Consider the following 27647-nt stretch of genomic DNA (forward strand, 5'->3'; position numbering starts at 1 on the left):
TAAAGTGAAATGATACCAGGCAGGAATAAAAAGCACTGGAAATTATAAGCATATGAGTAAATATAAAATATGTTTTTCCCGTTATCTCTTTAAAACACGTATGACTGTTAAAAGAAAATTTTGAAATTTTGTTGTGGGGCTTATAACATATAATCTGAATACAAATGGTAACAGGGAGTTGGCAAATGATCCTGTTTTATTGGAGAAGGAGACTGTGAAGCTGAGGCAGAGGCCTTGCAAAAGATGGATTCAGTGGCAGATGCTAAGTTTTTTTTAAAAATTGTATTAGCACATTATAATTATACATAATTATGGGGTTGTTACATATTTATAAATAATTGCAAGGGTCTTATGTTTTACATGAATTGGTATACTTACCCTAAGTAGACTGTAAAAATTTAATTAAATATTACATTAACAAAAAGCAACCACTATCATTAGTAAATAAAACAAAATGAAATTATAAGATATATTTATTTACTCAAAATGTAGGAAAGCAGGAACAGAGGAATGTAAATCAGTTTGTAGAAACAGGAAACAATAAAGTAGCAGATTTAAATTTAATCATTTTATAATTACATTAAACATAAATGGGCTAAGCAGTTTAATAAAAAAATGGAAGGAGAATATAACTTCAATTTAAATGGTAATAGGAAATTTGAGAGATTGTAGTATAGTGACTTTGGTTCTGATTATAAAGATTATTGAATTCTAAACTAACAGTCATAGAATTTTGTAGGCCCTCGGGTTTCTTGAATGGTTTGAATGTAGCCTTTCCTTACAACAGAGATATACAATCTCTAGAAAATATCGTTAAATTCAAATTTAAGCATGGATTGAGGTCTGAGTGCTTCCCTTCCAAGAGGGCTCTGATATCCTTATACAAATTGAGCTCTCTTCCAACTGTCTGGTTTTTGCATAAAATCTAATTTGCTATTTGGTCTATATATAAATAACTCAAAGGGTCACTTGAATGATGCATTATAGGACAAAGAGGTTAGCTTCTTTATAGATCTTCTAGATTAGAGAAAAAGTTATATCCCACTATCATATGACTGTTGTAATTCCCTTTAATAACTACCTTTCTTCTAGTTAGACTAGAAGCTGTCTTGTTTCTTTTTGTCATCCCAGCAAAGTAACCCAGTGCCTGGCAGGTAACAGACACTCAACAAATATTTGCTAACCAGCTACCACAACATGACCCTTAGCCTTAGATGTAATTTACAACTGCCTATTGGATATATTTACCTGTATAGTATTTACCTGAATAGTATTTGCTAATTTTTAAAAAACTAATTTTATCAATTTTTAATTTTATATAATAAAAGGTTCCCACTCTAAGTATGAAATTTTATAAATTTAATAAGTGTATATACCCATGTAACTACTACCCCATCAAGATATTTAATATTCAAAAAGTTCCCTCATGACACTTGCCAAAGATTGTGCCCTTACATTTCCTCCCCAAAGCCAGCTGATGTATCCGTTGATCTAGGTTGGCATTTCATATTAGTTTTCATTTTCTAGAATTTTATATAAATGTCATAATAATACAGTATGTACTTTTTTGTGTCTGGCGTCTTTTGTTCCTCATGTTGTTCTTCAGATTCATCCACATTGTTCCACATCTTAATAGTTTATTTAGAGTTTTATTCCATTGTTTCAATATGTTACATTTTAAATAATATTTACTTATCTATTGAGGACTACTTGGATTTTTTTTCCATAGCTTTTGGCTAATGTAAATAAAACTGCTATCAACATTTGTAAACAACTGTTATTTGGACATATGCTTTCATTTTTGTCTGTGGAAATACTTAATAGAATGTCTAGATATTTAGGGTAGGTATATGCTCATATGAAACTTCAAATTATTTTACATAGTGTTTTTACCACTTAAAATTTGCCCCATGATGCATGAATTCCAGTTACTCCATATTTTCAGTAACACTTGGGATTGTCCTTCTTCCCTTCCTTCCTCTCTCCCTCCCTTCTTTCTTTTCTTCTTTCCTTCCTAATTTAGTGGATAAGTGACAGTATCTCACTTTAAAATTCACATGACCAAACCTCAAATTCATATTCTATCCACTCTTACCAGCTACCACTTTGGACTTTTATTTTAAAACAAAATGAATAATATTATGCTAGAAAATATTAGTGACAAAACAACAACAAACCATTAATTGAGCATTTATCACTCTCCTAACTTTAGAGTATAAGCTTCATGATGGTAAGATGTCTTGTTCTTTGCTGTATTTAGCACAGTGCTGGAGGCTTAAAATGTGGATTTATTAGCTATTTGTTGTTGTGCAGTAAATTATTTGAAATCTTAGCAACTTAAAGCAACAAACATTTATTGTCTTACACTGTTTCTGAGCATTAAGATTGGGGAGCAGCTTAGCTGAGTGGTCCTGGGTCAAGGTTCTTCAGTCAAGCTATCAGCTGGTGCTGTTGTCACTTGAAAGCTTGCTTGGGGCAGAAGGATTGGTTTCCAAGTCCTACTGCCAGGGCTACTTGCAAGAAGCCTTGGTTCCTTGGTAGTTGTTGTCAGTAGTTTTCAATTCTTTTCCAGGTGGAACTCTTTGTTGGGCTGCTCCATGTGGTTCCTCAAAATGAGTGAGCAAAGAGAGAAAAAGCTAGAAGTTAGTTACAGAGATCAACCAGGAGGTGGGAATTGTTGAGGACCATCCTGAATGCCAGCTAATATAGTGCGTAATGAATATTTGTTGATTAAACTGATGTGTGTTTGACATACACCATCTCATTTTATCCTCATAACAACCCCATGGTCCATTTTCCTCAACTGAGAAATGATGAAACTGACATTTACAAATTTAAGCAACCTGTCCAATTCTTCTAAGTTCTTAGGTAGCAGTTAAACCAGAGTTCAAACGACTGTAAAAGTTATGAAAAATGGTTCACAGTGAAAAGGAAGAAATAAAATTATTCTAAGAAGACATTGATTTATAATCTTATTTTTCTTTGAGTCAAACTCATTTGTATATGGGGAAAGAAGTTAGAAATTGTATCAAAAGGAAAACCCCCAAACTCTGCAGGGGAATAGAGTTAATTGGTTCCCTATTTTTGTAGTTGAAAAGGTGTTGGTATCATTCTCTCCTACCATGCTTTTTCCAATTCTTGGCAGATCCTTGGAAACAAAGAAAGTCAAATTCTTTCGATGACTGCCCAGAGTCAATTCAACAAAAGTCTGGCAACTAAATATTGTGCTGTTCAAGAGGTCACAGTCTTTGGGATTTAAGGTGATAAAAACATAATTATAATCAGAAAAGAAAGAGTAAGCATCATGGCACATAGGGAATGCTTATTGGGATTTGAGTTTTTAAAAGACCAGTTGTGTCTTTAAAATACATTTGTTTAGTAAAATAATTCAATGTGACTATCTCTGACAATCAGCCTTAGATTAAACTGGAAGAGGTCAACCTTCTTTAATATTTTAAAAAGCAGTTGGAAAACTTTGCAGAGGTAGTAACTTGTTTTTCTTTCCAGATGCCTGTGTCAGGAATTACAGTTATCCATAAATGGTGGCAGAAAATGGGCTTTATACACCTTTTAGAATGCAAAAATGAAGTAGTTATAGAGTAGGTATAGAGATTCAAAGTCCAGGTAGTCTTACTTGAGAATGTCAGAATCCAAACAGGAGAATCCAAACAGGAGAAGACTGAAATGATAGCTAAAATGACAGTGCTGGGGTAGAAGTAAATTGGAAAGACTCCTCACTCTAGGTAGAAACAAGCCTTCTAGTAGAGTTTAAATAATTATATGTTCCCTTTGCCACTTCATCAGGGAACCTATCTTGTGCACAATTGGAACTGACTGGAGAGTCTGTGCAGAAATAAGTTTCAGACAAAACTTTGCCCTGGCCATTGAACAAGCTCAGCTTTCAGCCTTCTGCAGAAAGTTAAAACTCCCTGGCTCCAGATTTTAACTGTGGCAGCTTGGGGGCAGGAGTGACTTTGGTAGAGCTAGAGTGGCTGTTGTGGCAGAGGCCACAGGTGGAACCTGGATTTTGAATACACTTGAACGGGAAGGTGTAGGATGCAGAGGCTAGGGAGGGGGAAACCTGGGTGGGCCGCCTGTTGGGGAGTCAGATAAGACACCTAGAAAACAACCTATGAATGTACTTGGCCTAGGCCTGACCGGCAACCCTTTGTGAAGGAGCAAGTTTGGTTAATCCAGATGGGAATTGTGGTGCAAAACTATAGAAGACGGGCAGATCAGGGTTCTGGCCATGCTACAAGGAAATGAGTCTGGGCGAGGGGCGAGGTCTTTATCACTAAATAGCCGGCCTCCCAGGCCCTCCCTTGCTGCTCTTTGGGTTGCAATCTACCCTTGGGAAGGAACAGAATGTTGCTGCAGATAGGCTAAAAACCACCTGGCATCCCCAACCTGCCCCTTTTCCAAAGTTCTCCGCTCCGCACCAGCGGGGGTTAGTCTCCAGAGGCTAACATCTGGAGGGGTTGGAACCGGCTCAAAAACGCACCTTTGCCAGCTCGCTCTCAACTTGGATTCCTGGCAGGGTGCAGCCGCGTCCAGGAGAATCTTGCAGACTCTTAGATTCCTATGTTTTTGTTGGTATGAAGAGGACAGTTTTCTATGACTATGTGGAAGAACAATGATTACTGAAGATGCGCTCCAAGGTTACAAAGCCTACAGACGGTGCCCGCGGAGTAGAGGGCACAGCAGGGGCCGGGGGCGCAAGGCTTGGCTTGGAGCGCCCGCTCACACTTCTGGGGCTACCGCGAGCAGCTAGCACACAAGTGGCCAAGAAAGAAGTAGCGAGGGCGGTGCAGACACCTCAAAACATCAAATCGTGTAGCTCCTGGCGCCCACAGCGCGCAAGGTACGCTTCGGGGCGGTCCTGCATGACCCCGGAAGAGAAAGTTGTTTTGGGGAAGGGGAGAGAGGAGAGCGTGTTAAGTAGTACTAAAAATCAAAAGTTGTTCTGCTCCCGTCAGGCCGCCACTTCTCCGCCTCAAGCCCCTTCAGAATCTGGATTCCTCAAAAGGTTCGATGCTCTCTCAGCCTGAGCCGGAGTTGGGGGACGGTGAGCCGCCCGCCAGCAGGTTTCTCGACCCTCTCCAGAACCAGGTCTCCAGGAAAACCCGGAGCGGAGCATCCCTCCGGCGGCTGGGAAACGCCCTCGGCTCGCGCCCAGCGGCGCGCATGCTCAGAACGCGCGGCGGCAGCGAGTAGGAAGCTTCCCGCGGCGGCAGCAGCCGCGGCAGGAGGGTGGGAGGGGATTAGCCGGCTGGCGGGCGGGGGCGCGAGGACGCGGGAGGAATCCCGCCCTAGGTTCCTTTGAGCGTTTTGGACCACGAAGCCCTGCGCAAGGGGCGAGTGAGCCTGGGGCCAACTACGAGCGCGGAGCCTGCAGCGGGCGGCGCGGAGCGGGGCCCCCGGGCAGAGCGGGCTCTGAGCCCGGGGCTCCGCGGCTCGGGACCCGGCTCCGGCGGGGGCGGCGATGTTCCACTGCATCCCCCTGTGGCGGTGCAACCGTCATGTGGAGACCATCGACAAGCGCCACTGCTCTCTCGTCTACGTCCCTGAGGAAATCTACCGCTATGCTCGTAGCCTGGAAGAGCTTCTGCTGGACGCTAACCAGCTCCGCGAGCTGCCCGAGGTGAGTGGCCGGCCTTACCTGCTCCCCGGTCTCCGAGAAGCGTGCCCAGTCCTTTCCCACTCCTCTTTTCCTTTCGCCCCTGTCTTTCCCACCTTTTAGATCCCGGCCGGCCGGCAGGTCCAGCAGGTAACACTTCTTCCTGCATTCACCTGCTTCTTTCTTCCCTTGCTTCTCTAACTCCATCCTTCCCAGTAAAAGTTCTTTTACATTTTATACAAAGGTACTTGATTTCTTCCGAGTAGTTACTAGAGCTTGTACGATTGGAGAAACGTTCTGGGCTAGTAAGTAGCTTAGTTGCATGTCTAGGTACTAACACCAGGTACTTGTGCCCGGGCAGGTGAAGAGCCAGGTGGCTCGGAATGTTCCCAGCTGGAGGCAACCGAGCGCCGCATCCCGCCCCCGGGGGACGTTCCCTTCACTTTGTTTCCCCATCCGGGGCTCATCTCCCCTTTCGCCGAGCAGGTCCCTGAATACCTTGGGACCTGAGCAGCGCGCGAGTGAACCGCACTATCTCGGCATTTTAGCAGGAATGTGCTCCAGGCCTTATCGCGGATGGGCTGTGCTCTGAAGAGCTGTAGCTTGGCCAGTTTGCAGTGGCCCTGGCAGCGCAGCGAGGTAGGGGGCAGGAGGAAAGACGGGTCTGGGGAACTGGGCACAGGTGCTCAGATACCCAGATGCCAGCCACTTGGGCCTTGCCTGCATGGACCTGTTGCGTGTTAGGCGCTGCGGTGAACGTTATCAGAGACTCCGCGGGTGGATCAGCCTGGCAGCTGTCTTTCCCAGAGCAACCGCGTTCAGCCTGCTTACTTCTGACCTTTCAGTAATGTATTAACCTCTTCAGAGATGTTTACGTAAAGTAATCACTCCTTCGCGGCTTCAAGGCATATGCAGATTTTTTTTCTTTTTCTTTATTGAAGGGTCAGGGAACTGCAAACTGTTAGTCCTAGGGTTTGCCTGGGGAATTCAGCTTGGGGAACTTCTAAGGAGGAAGATATCCCTAATTCAGGTGTGTGCAGGAAGTCGTTGTGTGCCAATCCAAAGGTGTGCAGGAAGTAGGGAGACTGCTGGGAGGCAGGGAGAGGACCTGGAGGCCTCAGCGTCGAAACTCAAGTTATCTTGCTTGGTCTTTTGGTTAAACACAAACCGTGTCATTGTTACAGAAACCCTGGTAAATGTTCTGGCTCATTAAAATGACCTGATATGTTCTCCAGCGCTGATAGTCTTTTGAAAAATCAAAACGGTGTTTTTCTCAGCATTTCATGCGTTGTTGTTCTTCTTGGATGAACTTTCCTTGGTTTGTGTGGGATTGATTGGATGGTTTGCTCTGTGTAATCACAGAGATTATCCTCACCAGGATCTTTGCAAAGCCCCCAGGCTTTATTTAGCTTAGAAGCAGAAAAGCCATCCAGTTCTCTCAGGCATTTATTATTTTGCAGGCATTTTCAAATACATGGTTTTGTCTGGATTTTAGCTTCCTTAAATGTGACTGAAGCGACACACTCACTGCTTTAAATTATATAATTTTAGGCATTGAAATGTGGAATATGTAATGTAATACATTTCTAGGACTTCAGAATTAAGTTATTAAAGATTGAGTGAAAAGTTACTCAACTAGAAACCTTGCAGTCCTTGCCCTTCTTGGTGGTTGCTTTCTGTCGTAGAACGGGAAGATTTCTTTTGACTGAGCTGCTTTTTTATTCCCTTCTGCCGAATTTGTAGGTTTTCCTGTAATGTTGGAGAATTTAGCTTGGCATGGAAATTATAGGTTTTGGAAATGTCAGGTATTTCTATTGATCGTAGAAATGGAAACTCAGAAGCTCAAAATAAAGTCTAATGGCACTCTGTAAAATAGTAAATATTTCAAAGGCTAGAGGTGGTCTTGCTTTTTGGTAATTATTGCTCTTAAAGCTCCAAAGTTAGTAAGTTTTGAGGTCATGTAAGATCTGTTTCTCCCTGACTTATTTCACCATAGGTACTTGGATGTGTACTTACAAGGAATGAACAGCCACCTTGAAAGCAGATATTTGTTCCATTCACAATCTTTTCGTCCATTGCTTCACCTCTGAGATCTGTATAACTCATGGCTTTGGTCACTGTTGCTCCTGCTTTCTACTTGAAACCCCTGTCTCCTCAACTTGCCACACAGTTGCTCTTTTGCTGATAAACCTCAAAGATCCTTGTGTGGCGGCCTTACCAGGTGTGTATTCCTCTCTATGTAATTTGGAAACACAGCCAAAGGGGAAGCCTGCACCCCCTACCCTGACAAAAGGTTTCAAGATAATGACAGATACCTTCTCTCCACTAAAAGGCCTGCAGCCTCTCATTTGCTTCAACATCTACATTTTACAAATTGAGACTCAGAATTGAAGCGACTTTCTCAGAGCTATCCAGCTGGTTAGGTGCATTCTCCGCCCTCATTCATTCAGGTGTGTACCAACTACAGCTGCTTTGGGCACCTAGCAGGAATCTACCCTGTTCTGTTTCTCACACATATCAAATCTTCAATTATTCAGTGCCCCCTTTCATACTCACCTCATTAAAACTTGGTCTTGTCAAACAAACATTTATTAAGGATGATTCGCTAGTTATTGGGAATATAGAGCTTAAAGGAGCTGTGATTCCTATGTGCTGTTCACAGCCTTGTGGTGAGGCAGATTACTTCGGTTCCAGATGTGGTGAGTGTGGGGTGGGGAGGGCACCAGAGTTCTTCACACCACACTCAGCAGATGTGATGGTCACTCACCTAAGGCCCAACTCATCTGTACCAGAGGATGCCTCAGAAGCTGTGTTCTTAGCTTGCCACCTATTATCTCACCATCCATCTGCTGCTCCCCTCCTCTCTACTCCCTGCTGTGGAATCCTTTTGAGATCTGTTCTAACAGGGATGATGTCACTTTAACCTCTTTGAAGTGCCTGCATGATTTTGCTCACCCTTTTGGCACCTAGTAGGTCTTAATCAATAAGCAGTTATATATTTGTTGAGTGAGTGTTCCTGGGTCTTGTAGAAATCTTCCTCTTCTTTTTTTTTATTTTTTATTTATTTTTTATTGGTTGTTCACAACATTACAAAGCTCTTGACATATCATATTTCATACATTAGATTGAAGTGGGTTATGAACCCCCAATTTTACCCCAAATGCAGATTGCAGAATCACGTCGGTTACACATCCACAATTTTACATAATGCCCTATTAGTGATTGTTGTATTCTGCTACCTTTCCTATCCCCTACTATCCCCCCTCCCCTCCCCTCCCATCTTCTCTCTCTACCCCATCTACTGTAATTCATTTCTCTCCTTGTTTATTTTCCCATTCCCCTCACAACCTCTTATATGTAATTTTGTACAGCAATGAGGGTCTCCCTTCATTTCCATGCAATTTCCCTTTTCTCTCCCTTTCCCTCCCATCTCATGTCTCTGCTTCTTTCCCTTGCATTAAGCATATCTCTACTCCAGCATCTATCCTTTTCTTGTATAGTCAGAGTGTTCAAGGTGGAAGTGACTTCCATGTGAAGGCCATCCATGTGGGGAAGTTCTTTTGTTTGGCTTGTGCTATGGAATCTTGGCTTCCTCTGTGTGTCCCCACATTTCAGATGCCATTGTTTTTTCCTCGGTGTGCATCATTTCTCAAATATCTCCAAATATGTGTGCTTTACTGTGATCTCTTTAGCACTATTACAGTGCTTAGTATAGTAGGCAGCAAATACTTTGAGTGAATGTATTCAAGACTTCCCAGCTTGAAAAATTGAGTTTCATCTGTTAACCCCCTTAGTGTTCAGTTGATCTTTTGTAGATTGTCAGATAACATTATCTCAAATATCTGCTCCCTGTAGTCATTCTTTCTCATATCTTGCTTTATTTTTTCCTGCTCTTGGGCACTTATCATTACCTAAGTTCATACTATGTAGTTAGTTATTTACTGGTTGCTTGTCTGTCTCCCCAAGTAGAACACAAGCCTTGCAAAGGCAGGGATGCTCATTGCTGAACCCAGGGAAGTACCTGGTGCGTTGTGAGCTCAAATCCTTGTTGCATGATGAGACCTCACATGTCGTTATCAGTAGGATGCCCCTGTTTCTTAAGCCATGATAATTCCTTTTCTTTTGGTCTGACTTGGTCAGTTGAAACTAATAATGACAAAAATCTTTTTTCAGAACCTGGGAGCCTTTGTTGAGTCTTTATTCATCCCCTGTTCTGTGCAGGACACCTCTGGCAGCCTTTGAAATAATTTTTATGCACTGTTAACACATTCTTCTATGAATGTGATTTCAAGTGCAACATCTCCAGCTGAAATCTGTTAAGGGGATACCCATCCCCACTTGGAAGAAGTTCCTTTTGTCTTAACCCAGCTATGTTTCAGTTTAGATCTTATCTTCAGAACTGGCATCTCTTTTGAGCAGTTCCATGTCTGAGGGGTGGGACAGCCATTCTTTCTGTCTCAAAAGTCCATGGATTTATTTTTGATCCTTCTTTCTGTTCATCCATCCTGTTAACAAGACCTATTGTTTCTTCCTTCAAAATGCCGTCTTTCTTCTCCTACCTGGTTGGTTTCCCCTGGATTTGTATTGTCCATTGCTGGTCACCTTTGGCCAAGGCTCTTTAGGATTTGTCTTGAAGAATAGAGAGCACAGGTTTGGATTCAGATAGTTGAGGACAGTATTCCATCTCTTGAGTATTGTCGTTCAGCTCTGGTTTCCTCAGGTGTTAGAGTAGTACTTACCCTATAGTGTTATTCTGAGAATTAAAAAGATCATGTGTATATACTACTAAAAATAGCAACACAGATCTAACATGTCTAAAATCTTCCTGAATACTATGGCAAGACCATTTTATTACAAAACAGTGTTTCTTAAACTGAAGTTTAAAAATATTTTCCTGGGTGTTTAAGGTGTTTTCAAACCAGAATTAAGTTTTTATGTTCTCTTTAATAAGAGAACATAAAAACTTAATATTTTTTTAAAAAAATTACCAATTCTGTAGCATTTATATTGAGCTTATGAATGATTAGTGCCATATGATTTTATTGCTTATGCTTCATTGAACACTCCTTTAATTGCAGTTAATGAGGGAACAACAAATAAGGCATTTTACAGAAATGATGTGTTAGGGTCAGACGATGATTAGAAGTTCAGTGAGCAAAGATATCATGGCACTTTGTTAGAAAAAAGTGTTGGGGAGCCAGAGGAGTCAGGGTCCGTGGTAGTGTAGATGCTCAGAATGTAAATGTAAGAAGCCCGTGCCTTGTGAGCACGGTGTGGAATACACTGTGAGCAGCCCTGCAGTGTCTGCAAAATCACATCATTGTGATGTCAGAGTCTTATTGGCTTTTATCAGATTTTGAAAATTGTTTCACTTTATAGTTTTATAAAAACTAAAGCACAGAAAGACATATCTCCCAGTTTTATGTTTGGGCTTACTTAAATAGCATAATAAAAACAATGAGTCAATTATTTTTAAAAAAGTCAACTTTTAAGAACAATAAAGATACTTAAGTCATTGCTTAGGAGAAAAGGGATCCAAAGGAATTTTCTCTTAATAGCGCTTGCTGATCCACAGATTTCTCAGGTTAGGGAAATAGTTTCATTTTCAGATATCCTGTTATTACCACCTAGTGTAGTAATTGCTTTTTGATTGCTTTCTGTGTTGGTCTAACCCTCTCATTCTTCCCCATACCTCTTTTCACTCTCTACACTTAGAGATGAGAAAACTAAGGTAGAGAAGTTATAATTTGTTCCAGGTTAGTGGAGATTAGAGTCTCTTTGATCCTGAAACATTTACTGGGTATCTGTGACATAATTATAATAGGCACCACCTATGGAGATTTTACTGAGTTCCACACAATGTATTAAGTGCTTTACATAAACCATTTCTCTTAAACTGCATAACAACCCATTCTAGCCATTATAGTTTCAAATGAAACTGAGATTTAAGTAATTTATTTAAGAGACTTGGGTCAAGGTTACTCCCTCTGCTTGTATGCATTCATCTCTATGCTGTACTGCCCACCTGGGAGCCCACTTGGGAGTGAGGAGGCTTACAAAGTTAGCTCTCTCCGGAGGGACCTTCTGCGGAAGCTGACAGTTTGGAGGAGTTTCACTCTCTCTGGGGAGCTCAGAGAAGACTTTATTGGTGGTCAAATTCAAATTACACTGGAAAAAGAGAAAAAGAGTGTTGTCTAAACTGATCATTTCCAGGTACAGTGACTGAGTGGTGTCTGAGTGGAGGGAGCAAACCAGAGAACAGCCTGGAGCCAGAGCAGGAAGGGGACCTTGTTGATTTTGTTGAGGAGGTGAGCTCTGTCCTGAAGGCAGCGGAGGCTCATGCAAGATAAACAGAGGTTCAATACAGCTTAATTTTTGTTCAGAAACACAGTTTTGGGGCAGAGAAGAGGATAGTGTTGGGAGACCAGTCTGGAGAATTTGTAGGTGTCCAGGCTAGAGGATAGGATGGAGTACCTATGGGAGGAGTTGTCTGGGGAGATGACTAATCAGAGGGATTTCTCTACTGGGAACCGCTGCACTCCATCTAGTTCCTTCTGGGCTGACCCACTGAGGTGCTTCATTGATACTTGTAGGACACCAAGTATAAGGCATTCTCCTCCTTTTGTAGGCATGTTTCCTTGATTGTGGGATGTCTCTGCATTCTATTAAAACATGGCAAGCTTTATATGTAGGCATTGGCTTGGGGGAAAAATAGATAGCCTGATGCATAATGGGTGGGAAGAGCCTGTTTATTTTTGGTTTTGTTCAGATAAATGTGGTCACCAAGTTTATAAAACTGTACCCAGAGTGACATTTGGGTTCTGTTTTTCTGAGTAATATGAATGCATTCTTGTGTGTGTACTATGTCATAAACTTTAGTTTCACCATTCTCTGCTAATGCTTTAAAAGACTGGCACTTGGAGAATATTTATTATTCTAGAGTACTTTGAAAGTAAACTCATTGCTAGAATTTTCGTCTGTAAAACGGTAGCCCAAATCTTTGAGAAAGAGTATCACTATTTGCATAATAACACTTTCTTTAGTATTAGCAAATATTGAATCGTATTTTCAGTGTGGTAAAAGAGCAAAATGAGCCTGTATCACTGTCTTCTCTCCTCCCTGTCCAGGGGCTTCCAGTGGGAAGGGAGCATCTTAACCTAATCTTAACCCCAGTCTTCTAGAGCATTATCTTCTTAGCCAGAATCTGCAGTCTCTGTGGTAAGTAGGTACTTGGGATTTCCTTAAAAATGGACCCTTTACCATAGACTTGAAATTTTAGGGATAAGACATCACTGATATTTATACAAGAATATGAGAAATAGCAGCATGAACATTTCTTTGCAGTAATGACGACTCTTACCCATGGTCTTGCTGTGCCGTGGAACTCTGTCTCATTCTTTTGGATGAAGATCCAGTGAGTGCTTCAGGCTTCTCACTGTGTTCATGGAAGGCAGGGTAAGTTTGCCTATTTTAGAACATCACATGGAATGCAGAGCTAGAAATGTTTGTCCTCTGCTTCATAAGATAGTTATGAAGGGTGATGAGATCATGAGCCGGGTCTTGATAAATGCATAGAAGAAACTTCTGGATGTGCATTAACTTTCTCTTAGGTGTTATTTAGTGGACAGGAATGGTAATTACTGTTGCATGTGGTGTTTTAGAAGATCTAATGGTTTATGTGTAAAATATCTTGGACTCCTATAAATAAGATATGATTTTTAAAAAAAAAACCTTTCCCTTATTATTTTTGAAGAGTTTACTTATCTAGACTGTAACTTCTTGATTCCAGAGAATTTGACTCAATTGGAAGGAATTATGTTATTTTTGTTTCCTAGAACCCCAAGGAATGTATTTGTCTTGTGTGGGTGGAGGAGGTGTTACACCTAATGACAGGGTATGCTTGACTGATTGCTTGAGTGGTTGGATGAAGAGGACTCTGCCTACCCTGACCACTGCAATCACCTTTCTTTCCACAGTCCACACCTAGTTCCTGGGGAAAGATAACCCAGAGAAGCTGTCAGCTGACATGTGGTGGGAGCTAAGAGCTCCAGTCAGATGAGCAGCTGTGAGAACCAGAAAGTGGCTTCCAAACCTCTCAGGATGTGACTGGGCTCTGGCTGTTTGACTTGACTTGGAAGATGCTGAATAAATACCTTTGAGGTTCATGCTATTGGTGCAGCTGGCCTGACCTTGGGCTTTGGTGTCACCTTGGTTTTATCTGATGATGGAAGTAATATGTATCAGATGCTTCAAAGAATTAAACAAAAAGAAGGAATTCCATGATTCCCTTGAAGTGATATCAGCCACTAACAGTTTTATTTTATTTAAAAATTATTTTTCATTGATAAACGTACAAATTTGAAGGTATGGTGTGATATTTTGATATATGTATACGTGGGGGAATGGTGAAAATCCAGCTAATTAGCCTAGCCATTAGCTCACATATTTATCATTTTTTTAAAATGGCGAAAACCTTTAAAATATACTCTTTTTAAAGAATGTGTTGTAATGTATTATTTTCTCTTTGTTGATTACCATATATTTATTGTTAAAACAGAAGAGGACTCCCACTATATAAATTGCTTTGTTGATTACTCTTTTTACTTAACACAGCATCTTGGATATCTTCCACATCTGTAAATGTAGGTACTGTTGCTGATGCTGGAGTATTCCATTGTATTGCATAGTTCATCATTTAACTGTTCTACTGCTAGATATTTAAATTGTTTCTCATTCTTTGAGGTGATGAGCCATGCTGGATTAAATGTTCTGGTACATATTACTTTGTACACCTGTGCAAATATTTATTTAAAATATATTTCAAGGGATGGGGATGTGACTCAAGTGGTAGCACGCTAGCCTGGCATGCTTGCAGCCTGGGTTTGATCCTCAGCACCACATACAGACAAAGATGTTGTGTCCGCCAAAAACTGGAAAAAAAATATTAAAATTCTCTCTCTCTCTCTCTCTCTCTTTAAAAAATATATATATTTCAAGAAGCATAGTTCCTGGATAAAATGGTATGCATTTTACAAATCCTAATAGATTTTGTAAGTGTATAAAATATGTATAAATACATACAATATATTGTATGATGTATTTATTTTATTGTAAATACATGTATGATACAATATAATGTATATGTCTGTCTGTATCTATACCTACATAGATACTAAGCATAGTGGAGTGGAGGCTTAGAGATTGTAGAGATCCAGCCACGTGACAGCTAAGGAAACCAAAGAGGTCAAATGATATGTCAAAGGAGAATGAAGATATGGGCTGAACATCCCTGACTCCTTATTCCAAGTCCTATGATCTTGTGGACACTGGAAAATAAACCTGTGGGCTGGCTCTGTATCTCTGCTCCCTTTATCCTTGACTGTGGTTGTTTTTCACTGGCCTGGAAAAGTCCTTGGATAGGCTTTGGTCTTGACCAGATATTTGTATCAGGTCCTTAGAATACTGACATCCATTTCGTGTCTTCAAGTACTCTGCAGTCTATAGTCAGGGAGAGAAGTCTAGAATGATCACGTAGCTAAGTGCCAAGAGTTGCTTGGAGAAGCTTTTTGTATTAAGGTGTAGGGAACTGGGATTCCACCTTTTACTGCATCTGGGCTTGGAGGAACTGGCAGTGGGGAAGGCTTTGCAGACAGTCATCTTTATCCAGGTGACACAGAACTGTGTGTTATGGAGCATACACTGCTACTCTAGGTTGATTTGGTTGTTTCTGGAGCAGGAAGGCAGTGACGTGTAGGATGTTTAGGAACCAAAGCTTGGGTATTAAGTTGGTGTAACAGCTGTCTGGGGAAGTCCCTCCCTCTGTCTTTTCTACTGAAGTCTCTGCTCCGGCCTGCATTTCCTACTTGAAAAGAAAATGTCCTCTAAGTTGTGCCAACGTGGATAAATATCTGATTTTACTGTTTCTGAGTTTGCTCATCTGTAAAACGAAGGTAATGATAACCTTGTGAAGTTGTATGAAGACTGTTAATAGGTGTGCAGCACTTAGTATAGTGTTTGGCAGACAGAAGTATGCAGTGCAGTCTGATCGTTATTGGTATCAACTGTGTTCCAGGTCCAAACTTCTTTATTCTTACCTCCTTTAAGCCTGCTCTTGGTACTTGGTCAGTGATCTTGCTAAGGCATGTGATGAGTGTCTGCTGCAGTGTCTTACCACACCTGCAGGATCTAATCTGCCTACATTCTTGTGCTCTGCCTCCCCTTTCCATCCTTTTCCAACTGAAACCTTGTGTTTCAGAGGCAGTTAGTTGCCCTTAGTTGCAATACATTGTTTCATACTTCTGAGCTTCATTTTCATGATTGCTTCTATGGTGATGTGCTTTTCCCTCTTTTGCTGGATCCCTGTTCCCCATCCCATTGAAGGGAGCTCAGGAAAAAAACATTCCTCCAGGAAGCTTTCCTGTCCCTCCTCTGAAGTCTCTGGGGGATACCACTGACATCACTCTTGACTATAATTTCTGTCCTCCATCAGAGTGCGCTCCTTAAAGCTGTATAATTTTTTTTGCTGCTGCTTAAAAGGGTGGTTAATGCAAAGCAGACATGGAATACATATTTGAATGGCATTCATGGGGAAATTTTTGGCCCTTTTGGGGAATGGATTTAGAAATGGGTTCAGACCACATCTGTAAGTGACAGATTGGAGATTATGCCATGAAGCACTGGGCTCCCTGCAGTCCTCGCATGTCTGGGTACATCGTGACAAACGGAAAGCACTGGTCTGGAGCCCTTGTCTCGCCCACCTTGCTTATCTGAATGATGAAGGGAGGGTGTGAGTGATGTCCAGGCTCCTTTTAAGTTCTGGCCTTTTTGGATGCTAACTTCATGCCTTGCTGCCCCAGGGAGAACCTTAGGAGAGTGGTGCTGCCATCATGCATGTACTCTCCGAGGTTGCCTTGTGAGGTTTAGTAAAACCACAAGTCTAGGCTTAATCATTATAATCAAGGATTTGATAATAAGGCAAAGCTGTTCCAAACACTTACCCTCCTGTGGTCAGTTGTTGATTCCCAGAACCAATTAAGGAAAAAAGACCAGCATATTTTTCTTGGTTAACACACACACACATGTGCACACATGCCAACCATTTTTGAACCCTGAATGTTTTTTCCTTCTCTATCAGTTGCATTTTCCCAGCTTTTGAAAGTGAGGTAAAATGGGCAATTTGGCTGTGTCCTTATTATGTAAACTCCAGCAATTTAAAGATGGTTGTTTGAAACTTCCCTTTTGAATTGATTTGATACCTGAGAGACTGTATTTCGGGGAATGTAGTTTGGGGATTGACCATTAAGAATGTGTATGGATCAGCACAGACTGAGGTGGCTTCGCAGGGAGTATGCTAGGATCAGAGTCTTCACCTGTGTGCTTTCCTGCTGCATGGCTGGCTTCTCTGATGGGGTGTTGGTGTCTGGTTTCAGAGGCTGCTGGTTTAGGAATGGGGACTAGGGGAGGATCTCTGCTGTATCTGAAAGGCCCTCCTTTCCCCTTTTCATCCACTGCTCATGTTTATTGAGTGCTGGCTCTGCTTCAGGCATTGCTCTGTCTAGCACGGCGATAGAATCTCTCTGTTCTTACGGGGTGTTCATCTAGGTAGGGGAGATAGCCAGTAACCTGATAAGCAAGAACAAATTTCACGTTGTGGCAAAAGCTGTGAAGAAAACAAAACAGGGATAGGTAGTTGAGAATGATGCAGGTGGAGGCTTGTATTTAAGTTGGAGAAGGTCTCTCCAAGGAGGTGACATCCTTCCTGAGGAGAGCGAGGCAGCTGCGGGAATGCGGCTGAGGTTCTGACAGAGGTTGGGAATGAGCTTGGCGAGTTTGTGGGTAGAAAAAGGCCAGTGTGGCTGGAATACTTGGTGGTCAGCAAAATTGAGGTGAAGAAATCTGTGGGGCTGGGAGACCCTGGTAAGGCTGTTGGATGGGTCTTCATCAGTGGAAGTATGGCACATCCTAAATTTATAAGATATGTCATTTAAATGAAAGCGTTTACTTGTCTTGCTGGTTAGAGATTAGACTGGGGACAAATGGAAGAAGCAAGGAGACCAGGAGAGGAGTCTTTTATAGACAGGTCCCAGGGAGGTGCAGTAGTGACTTGGAGTTAGGCAGTAAGTCATGAGTTGCATCTTGGAAGGACAATGGATAATACCTTCAGGGTGCAGATGTTGGGTTTTATCAACTGGGAAATTGCAGGACAGTTTACTGAATTAGGGAAGCCTGGAAAGGGAATACAATTGTATAGAAACTGATCAGTATTTGGGTTGAGTCATGGTGGAAGTTTTAACCAGAACTAGAATTGAGGAGAGGAGGCCTGGGTAACGAGAATGATAATGAGATGCCAACAGTTTTTGCGTAGTATGCTTCGATCTGTTCTAACCTCTCCCTAGGATGAATGCATTCAATCTTTACAACCAGTGTTCCCTCATTTTACATAAATGGCTTTGCAAAGCTGGGATTTTAAATGATGTCATCTGGCTCAAGAGCCAGTGCTCCTAACTGCTAGGTCTTCCTGTGTTGAGGTCAAACACAGGGAGACAGTTTTGTCCACACCAAACGTCCCCGGATGAGCCAGGAGTTGCATTTATTCTTTAAAGCCTAACAGAGACTCATTCATGATGCCTGGGTTACTGTTGCATCATTAAGAAAAAGAGCACTGAGCTGAAAGATCATTTTAAGAACCAGGTCACCAAATATTAATGAGCTCATTCAAGCATAATCTTTCAAAGAAGGTTAGTGGCACCCATTTCTTTTGTGCTGTATTTCTTATCTTCAGGAAGTAACTTACAGTTGATTTCTTACTTATTCTTAAAGTAAAAGCTCATGTGTCTAGGAAAATGATAGGAGTCTTATCCTGAGTACTGGGGTTATCATAGTAGTACCTATTGTAATTCTGCTCATAATTCAGCTCTTATACAATTTTCCCCTATTCTCAAAGCATGACATCAAGTGATGAGCTCATGAGGCAATTTTGAGTTTTGATGTAAAGGTAAGTATTATAAAGAGGTCCTAAGGTACTTTCTGGAAGTGTGTATTTCAGTACTGCTACAAACGGATTCTAATAATGTTATTGGAAAATAAGCATTTTACAACATCCCTACCTTATATGATAGCATGTTACAAATATTTACATACTTTAATTTTTCCATAACTTTATTCTAAAATGCAAGAGGAGAATGGGGAAGTATTGTGTGTGCCCCACATTTCTGGTAACTGTTGTAAGTCAAAGAAATTGCACCAGGACCAGGAGCAAGGTTAATCAAGACCCTACTCTTCAACCTTACCCCAGGCCTACCACTCTAGAAACTTATGTTTAAAAAGAAAAATCAGTACAAAGATGTTTTTGCAAAGTAAACAAATAAGAGAACTTTTACTTGGGAGGCATACTTTGTGTCACCTTTTAAAACATTTATGTATTCCACAATATTTTATTTCAATATTCAGGTTGGGTCTAAGGTAAATGTTGTTTAAGAGAAGCATCAGGTACCTTATATTTGGTTTCAGTTCATGGGTAGTTTGCCCTGATTAAAGAGTTCAACCCTAGAGAGACAGACGGGTGTGTTTGCGGTACTCTAGATTGCAAATAACAGAAATCTCCACCCAGTTCTTCAGTGATAGAGGCATGTGGTGATCTCACATTAAGAAGCCTGAAGCAGGTGGTGTTAGGGCTGGTTCAGCAGCCTGTTGAGCCAGGGCACTGGCATGACTTCTGTGTGGTCTGCTGGTACTTTCTCCTGCTGCCCTGCTAGCATGGTGTCATCCCAGGCAAAAAGGAAAGGCATGGAGTTGGAGGAGGCCATCCCCAGCTGTGAGAGGCTAGAATGACAGTTCCTGGCTTTGTGTTTTCCCTGCTATAGTGGGATGCAGGTAGGCAAGGAACAGGAATAAGGAGGTTGGGAAGGTTGGGAATGGTGCAGGCGGGCATTCTGCACTGTCTGCTGTGAGGAGGGAGGAAGGAAGGAAGGAAGGAAGGAGGAAGGCAGGCAGACGGAGAGCCTGCTTGGTTCTTGTAGACACCTTTCTTTCTCATCAGGGAGCAGTAGGTAGTTGTAGTCTCTCATTTAACCCTCTATTTTCTGCCAAAAAACACAGGGACCATCTGCTCAGGAAGAATCTTCAGCAGGAACGATGACTTCTGTTTCAAAGTATTCTTTTTTTTTTTTAAAGACTTGTATGTGTAGCTCTTTCCCTTAAATTTTGTTCTCATTGCATTACTGAGAAATTTTATGACAGCAAAAACACAAGATAGATATTGTAAAAGTTAAAGGGTGAATACACTTAATTTCTACCTTGTAACATTTCTGTGACTTTGTGGTCTCAGTTTTTCAGGCCTCTGTGCCTTTGCTGTCCTCAGGTTACTCTTCTCCATTGCAATTGTCACTTCTGCTGCTAAGTCCTCCCAGCCCACCCACATCTCTGAGATCTTCAAGCCCCTCCAGGTTCATGTGCCATGGTATTTATCAGGGTGGGACTTACCTATGTATCTGTTTCTTTTCTACCAGTTTGTCATCAGGGACTGATTTTGTGTCTCTGTCTCAGGCACAGGGAAATTCAGTTCCTTAATCACAAGAAATACTAAAAGTTCATTGCATCGAAAAAATGGGTTTTATTTATTTATTTTGTGGAGCAGTTTAGAAACATAAATCCCAAGGGGTTTCACATTTCTCCTGTGTCTAGCCATTCCCTTTCAGTGCCTGGGGTGCTAATGATGCCTTTGTTTCTCTGGAGCCCAGGTCTGTCTCACTGAGGATCTGTGTGTGGGCACAGACTCAGCCTGCCCCAGCTAGGCATGTTAACTTTGTTTGTTGTCCACCTGAGAGGGAGGCAGGGGTGTGGGCTGAGTCAGCGTGTCCTGCTGGCAGAGGGTCAACAGTAGCATAGAAAGATAACACATCATTAGTCATGTTGACAGAAGGACGGTTCCTCTCCTTGCCTATTAGTAGAGGTGTTAATGAGGAGTAAAATGGCCAAAAGGCAGGAAGTGTTTCTGAAGCCCACGTGCTGCCCACACAGTGGATGTCTGCCCTCACTCCAGGAAGAATTGAGTGAAACCTCAGTTACCGTTTTTAAAATGCTAGTAGCGGCTCTTCATTCATTGCCTGTAGTATTCTATTTTTTTTTTTTTAAAGAGTGAGAGGGGGGGAAGAGAGAGAATTTTAATATTTATTTTATAGTTATCGGCGGACACAACATCTTTGTTGGTATGTGGTGCTGAGGATCGAACCCGGGCCACACGCATGCCAGGCGAGCGCGCTACCGCTTGAGCCACATCCCCAGCCCAGCCTGTAGTATTTTAGATGCATGTCCAGGCACTTTAACAGATTTTGTTTGGTCCTCACGTCAACTGTATGTGGGAGGTCTTTTATTTATTATTTTTTAAAGTCATATTTTACAGATGGGAAAACTGGGACTGAGAGCTTGCCAAAGGACATTCAGGTGGGATAAGACGAGGCTGGGCTTAAGTTCACATCTGTCAGACCCCAGTGGCTTATGCTTTTTTCACACAGTTTGGCAGTCTTGGTCAGGAGGTGGCCTTGATCCTCATGCAATCAAAGTGCAGTGATGGCACTACTGTGTGCTAGGAGTTATCAGGCACTGAGAATGCAGAAGTGAGTGCGTAGTCCCTGCCCGCAGGTGTCTGAGTTTAGCAATGAAATCAGATACCTGAGCAGATCAGTTTGTGATGAGGCCTGGACTTGTGGAGCTAGCTGCAGAATCTTCCTGGAGGTGTAGGCCAGTCCATGCAAAGGCAGGGAACACAGCAGAGCCCTGTGTCATTGGAGGCTCAGTTGTTCCAGGGCAGGAATTTCATTACTGGAGGCCTGGAATACAGGTGAAAGAGTATCTCATCTGACATTGATTTAGAGAGCTCAGCCTGATGGCGGCTTGTGGATGGATTTGAGGGGAATAGGAATGGAAATTGAGGGGAATAGGAATGGTAATGGGTAATACTGAGAAAACAAATGACCAGAATTTGGTGACTGACTGTATTTGAAGTGGAGATTCTAGTGTTTGGGGGCTTCTAGATAATGGTTGGATTCTTAGTTTAAGTGACTGTGTGTCACCCTGAGAATTCCAGGAAAGAGGAGCGATGAGTGAGATAGATAAAAGGCCAAACCTGATGGCTTCGGTTTTCTCCAGGTAGAGTAATCTGCTAAGGTGATGGAGGTAGGGGTTAGACATAGGTGCTAATGGGGTAGGGAAGGTAGAGGGGAAGGATAAGGGAGAGAGCTATTGGGCTTTGCTGGGGTTTGCATGAATTCTTGCTGTGTTAGCCTTCAAGGTTTCTTTTTATCTTTAGAGTACTTAACTGTCCAGATCTAGAATAGAGAAAGGTGTATTTCACACACAGAATAGTGGATGGTAGGAGAAGAAGTATGAGGCCATTGAAGAATGAAGGGAGTTCCATCTGGGAGCAAGTCATCAGAGAGGAAGTCCAACAGCAGACAGTGGGAGTGTGAGAGGCCATGTGAGAGGTCATACCTAGGATATAGGAGTTGATGATTCGAGAGAGGAAGCAGTTCTGGGTGAGGCCAGTATTCCAGGGTGTGACTCAGGGGTGGATGGCAATGAGCAGTGGGGTGTGGAGGTCACTGCCTTTAAGGAAGCCCAGGAGTTGCTGACATTGATTGTTGGGCAGGTCAGCACCATGAGGAGCTACAGAATCAAATACTCATGGCAGGGCCAAATGGGCAAACTGTAGGATAGGAGGTCTAGCCGTAGACAAACCCACGGCAAACCAAAGGGCATATGTCCCATCTACAGAGGACAGCACCACCACCTGGCTCAGCAAGCAGGGTGGGAATGGGGGCCTATTTCACTCCACATTTTCTCCCTATCTCCATCACCCCAACCAATTTTTATGTGAAGTGTCCTGATTTTTAAGTGTTGGGCACTTAAAAAACACTTAAAAACCCGACAGTTATTCAGCAATTTGAAAAATGCACCGTGGGTTGCATGGATCAAGGGTATATAGGTGGGTTTGGCTGTGTGGGCTGCCTGTTTGTGCCCTCAATCTACAGACACCCTGCTGAACCCTAGGATGGTGGAGGAGGTAAAGTGGGGAGGTGCTTATGAATTGGGTGCTGGAGTCTTGGAACATCTTACATTTTCGTCATCCCATCCCGCGAGGAGGTTTTAAAGATAAAGAACTCAATAAGCAGCTAATTAGTTTTTCAGTGGGAGCTAATAGGTCATGATAGTAATCTGAAGCCTGTGGCTCAAGGGAACTGCAGATTGTGATGAAAAACTTCCTGCATCCTTCTGAAACCCCTGCACCCTTACTCTTTTTCTGCGCGTGGAGCATCCCTGCCGGCTCTCCTGATTTGTTTCTTGATTCATTTTTCCTCTTTTACCTATTCACAGTATTTTTGTCCCTTACCACTTCTTTCCCCCTCTTTTTCTTCATTTTACTTCTCTGTCTCTGATTTGTTTTCTTTTAGAATTCAGCTTAAGTGTTGGCTAAGGTAATGTATCAGTTTTTCATATTGATTTAGTAAAATTTTCTTTTGTTTGCTTAGTGTTTAAACTCAGTTAACTATTTGAGTCGGGATTATACAGTAGTAAAACTTCATTTTCATTTAGCAGATTAACAGGCATTTACATATCCAAAGGCATGTCTTGCTCCTCAAGTTAATCACTTTGTGGGTTTTACTTCAATTTCAAAATACCATTGAAACTTTTTGGGAATTATCCTCATGCCACCTATACCTCTTCATCTATTTCTGGGGTTCGTAAACCTTTGTACCCTTGATGGTTCATTTGATGATTGGGATGACTAAGGACTATGTATAAAGAATAAGGATCAATTGGAAAATTTCATAGTTCTGTGTAAGAATGACATGTAACCATGAAGTATTGACACAATACCTATTGTCCCCAAGTTCTAAACAAAGAAGTACACAGATGTTTGAATAGTTAGTTACTTTGAACTCTGTGTGACTTACTCACATTTTCAGCATGGATTTAAAAGCTGTGCTTTGCCCTCAACCGTAGTGGCACATGCCTGTAATCCTAGCCACCTGGGAGGCTGAGGCAGGAAGATTGCAAGTTTAAGGCCAGTCTCAGCCATTTAGCATGGCCCTAAGCAACTTAGACCCTGTCTCAAAATAAAAAATAAAAAAGACTGGGGATGTGGCTCAGTGGTTAAGTACTGGTGGGTTGAATCCTTTGCTACATTGTATAAATATGTTCTATTTATTCAGGGACCAGCAGTTACAATTTCTCTTTTTCAAATACCTAATAGTTAGAACTTGAGTTAGTCTTTTGGAGATAAATATGCAACTTCTCTTGGTCTTAGAAATACTAAAATAGACTGTGGAACTGTATTATCACCTTTCTGAGTCCATTGAGCTATGGAGACTCTATGAAGAATCCTTGGGCTATGGGGCTCCCTATGTGATGAAATGCATGTGGCTCTATGCAGCATGACTATTGAACAGTACAGTCATATAAGTCAGGTTCATGGCCAAACCTTGTATATCTGTCCAATTAATAACTGGGCTGCCTTTCTCTGGTCACGGGGTAGAGCGCGTCACAGTGGTGTGTACTGGTTCTTTATCAGAAGTGACTGGGCAGTTCTTTAACAAATATGGAATCTAGAGTCCATGAACATTGATTCTGATCCATTACATTGGAGGATGTTTGTGAGGCCAAGAATCTAGTTTTAGCAAGTGCTCCAGAGTATTGTTGTTGATGGTTCTGGGGCCATACTATAAGAAACAGTGGTGCAGGGTTTTGGGGTTGAATTTACCTCCACTCATGTCCTGCCTCCACCCCATATTGGTTATATGATCTTGCAAAGTTACCACTTCTGGGCCTCAGATTTCTAATTCTTTGTGAATGATGATTTATCAAAGGCATTGCAAGAGTGCAGTGAATATACATAAAGCAGCTGTATTTGTCACAGAAGATGTTACCTATCTATTCTAACATGCTTGTCAGAGGGACAAGTATGTAACTAACCTGAGAGTAAAGATCACATGTCATGCTTTTTTGTGTCTGTTGCCCAGTGTCTAGTACTTTGTGAGGCACACTGAGATGGGGGTCTTTTTGTTTTGTTTTTTGAACACTGGTGGTTAAAGATGGCACAGAGTGTTGTTCCAAGTCATGATTCTACCTTGGGCCCTTAAGAGTTTGCTACTTGAGATTTGCAGTTCTCTTTTCTACTGTATTGTAGTGCCTCTTAAACCATGTATTTGCATGTGCACGTATACACACTCACACATACACACACACAGTGGAATGGGTCCTGAGGTCCTGGTCCTGAGGCCTTGCTCAGGTCCAGCCCTCTCCTCTCAGGTGATTGAAATGCAGGGATAACTGTTTATACTCTTGGCTTGCCCAGGCTGAGGAACTCTCCATCTGTGAGAGTTAGCCTCTTTGTTGTGCCTGTAGGGAAATTAAGACATCAGTTTTCCGTGGGCAAACTTAGGTGAGTTTTCCTATCCCCTTGTGTTCACAAACACAAAGTCAGGGTTCTCTGTGCGCAGGAGTCCTTACTGTGAAACTTTTTGCCTTCACTGACATGATCTTAATCTTCCTGGAAGACAAGCCAGTTTTTTTTTTTAAGTTTTATTTTTATTTGTTTTTAATGTTAGCAGTGAAAAATAATACTTTGGCTTTGGCCCATGGCTCTGTCAAAACAAAATGCTTCCTGTGTCCAGGATATAAGCAGGTTTGACGGGTCCCCAAGAATGTTGCTGCTTTTAGTTTTCATCTCCCCTTTGTAACTTCTGAAGTGGAATAACTCCACATTCTTTTCTTGCTAATCATTTAAAATTTTAATTGAAAGTTTTGCTTTTATAACATAGGTTCTTTGGCAAATGCATGAAGGTGTGTCAAATGTAATTCCAGCTTCAGAAGCAGTTTTTAAGTAAAAGAGTCTTTAATCTTCAATGCCTGTAACTCTGGGCTATTTATTAGATATTTTTAGCATATAAATTATGGGGAGCATAGTACCAAAGGGCACTTTTTTTTTAATCGTTTGGTATGTTTCTTCATTCTTGGCTTGGTAATTATATTCAGGGTAATTTAGTCTTAGAATACAAAAGAGATGTTGGGTCTAACTTCTCTACAGTAACAATTCTGTGTTTGTTACCTCACAGAGTATATGGGAGCATTTTAGGATTGGAATCAATCCCCCTGGTATATCTTTCAACAGTTCTTGAATCCTGTGCAAAAGACACATGGGGGAAAAAGAAATGATCGAGCTGGAAATGCTAAGTGTGTGGTGACAGTAAAAAGCCTTTTGTGATTATTTTGGGTTACTAAAATCAAAGCAGAGCTAAATTTGTAATCACTTTCTTCGAATACAGCTTTGTTATAATCAAAATATGTAAATGGTTTTAAAGTTCTTTATTCAAGATTTTACACACATTCTAGGATTCTTTATGTGTTAGTCAGCTTTCTGTTACTGTAGAAAAGACCTGTGATTATCAAATTGTAAAGAGAAATGGTTTATTTTGGCTCACAGTTTCAGAGGTTCAGTCCATAATTGGTTGATCCAGTTGCCCTCAGGCCTGTGGCAGAGAAGTGTATTATACATCCAGGCAGTGGTATGTGATAGAACAAAACTACTCATAAATGTTCAAGAGAAAAAGAGAGGAAGAGGAAGGGGCTGGGGTGCCATTCTCCTCTTAAAGGACATGTCCCAATGACCTGAGACCTCCCATTGGACCCCACCTCTTAACGGTTCCACCTCCCAGTAGTGCCAGGCTGGGGTCAAGCCCTTAACACATGGGGTTTGGGGACATCCCAGATTCAAACTGTAGCACTTAAATTAAACATTTCTTTTTTTTTTTTTTTTTTTTTTTTTTTAAAGAGAAAGTGAGAGAGGAGAGAGAGAGAGAGAGAGAGAGAGAGAGAGAGAGAGAATTTTTAATATTTATTTTTTAGTTCTCGGCGGACACAACATCTTTGTTGGTATGTGGTGCTGAGGATCGAACCCGGGCCGCACGCATGCCAGGCGAGCGCGCTACCGCTTGAGCCACAGCCCCAGCCCCATAAATTAAACATTTCTTTGAAAGTTACCCCACGAGGGCTACAGGGAAGGGTAAAGAACAGGGATGACACCTGTTGTTTGCCGTGCTTTCTGATTCATCCACTATCTCATGTGAGTGCTTTCATATATGTTGAACTATCAGAAGCAGTCTGAACTTCTGGAAATCCAGCTCTCTTCTCCTTAAAATCATTTTAGTACATTGGCTACATTTAAGATCAAGAAGATAGAATTTTAATCAGTGCTTTATCTTTTAAGCTAAAAACATTTGTTTAGGTGGGGTGAAGTTTTTTCCCCTCTATTATAGAAATAACATTGACGCCCGTTTTCAAACCTAGACACATCCAGAAAAATGTTTAAGAAGGTAGAAGAAGAAACTCACCCATAACCCCTACCTCAGATTTCAACCCCTAATTTCTTTTTTTTTAAGAGAGAGAGAGAGAGAGAGAGAGAGAGAGAGAGAGAGAGAGAGAGAGAGAATTTTTAATATTTATTCTTTAGTTCTCGGCGGGCACAACATCTTTGTTGGTATGTGGTGCTGAGGATCGAACCCAGGCCGCACGCATGCCAGGCGAGCGCGCTACCGCTTGAGCCACATCCCCAGCCCCTCAACCCCTAATTTCATCAGAGGTTCTGATTGTCCAGTGCTTCTCCTGCATACCCAACCTGCAGGCTGTAGATGAACCAGAGGACATCCTTCATCCAGCCACATGGCTGCCACCTGGCATTGTGAACATCTGGCATGCAGGTCTTTTTCTTCACTGGACTCTGAGCTCCTGAAGGAAGGAGCCTTAATTTGTGCATCTACAGACTCTGTCATCATGTACATATTCAAAAAACAATTATTAAATTTAAATTAAATTCTGTGCATAGATTCTGTACATTGAAGGGTTTTTATGTAATTTAATTATTTAAAGCCAAGGCTATATGCACGTGTGGTCAGTACTTTAGAAAGAATTTTCTACAGATATTTTAAGAGTGTTCTCTATTTTGGATGTGTAATGTATGGATGTGGAGAAAGAGGAA

General features: G+C 41.7%; 1 protein-coding gene across 2 annotated transcripts in view; it reads left to right on the top strand.

Moving 5' to 3' along the window:
* Nucleotides 1–4953: 4953 nt before the first annotated feature.
* The window catches only part of LRRC1 (leucine rich repeat containing 1), a 125939-nt gene continuing 103245 nt past the window's right edge, over nt 4954–27647 (top strand). Inside the window, exon 1 of one of the 2 annotated variants that reach the window (XM_081295766.1) lies at nt 4954–5641. In XM_081295766.1, coding sequence (XP_081151892.1) covers nt 5483–5641 — 159 coding nt within the window. In that variant the 5' untranslated portion in view covers nt 4954–5482. The remainder of the gene's footprint in view (nt 5642–27647) is intronic. The other variant, XM_081295767.1, reaches the window with a different exon arrangement.

The sequence above is a fragment of the Spermophilus citellus genome (genome assembly GCF_964194105.1).
Source record: "Spermophilus citellus genome assembly, chromosome: 5".
NCBI lineage: Eukaryota > Metazoa > Chordata > Mammalia > Rodentia > Sciuridae > Spermophilus > Spermophilus citellus.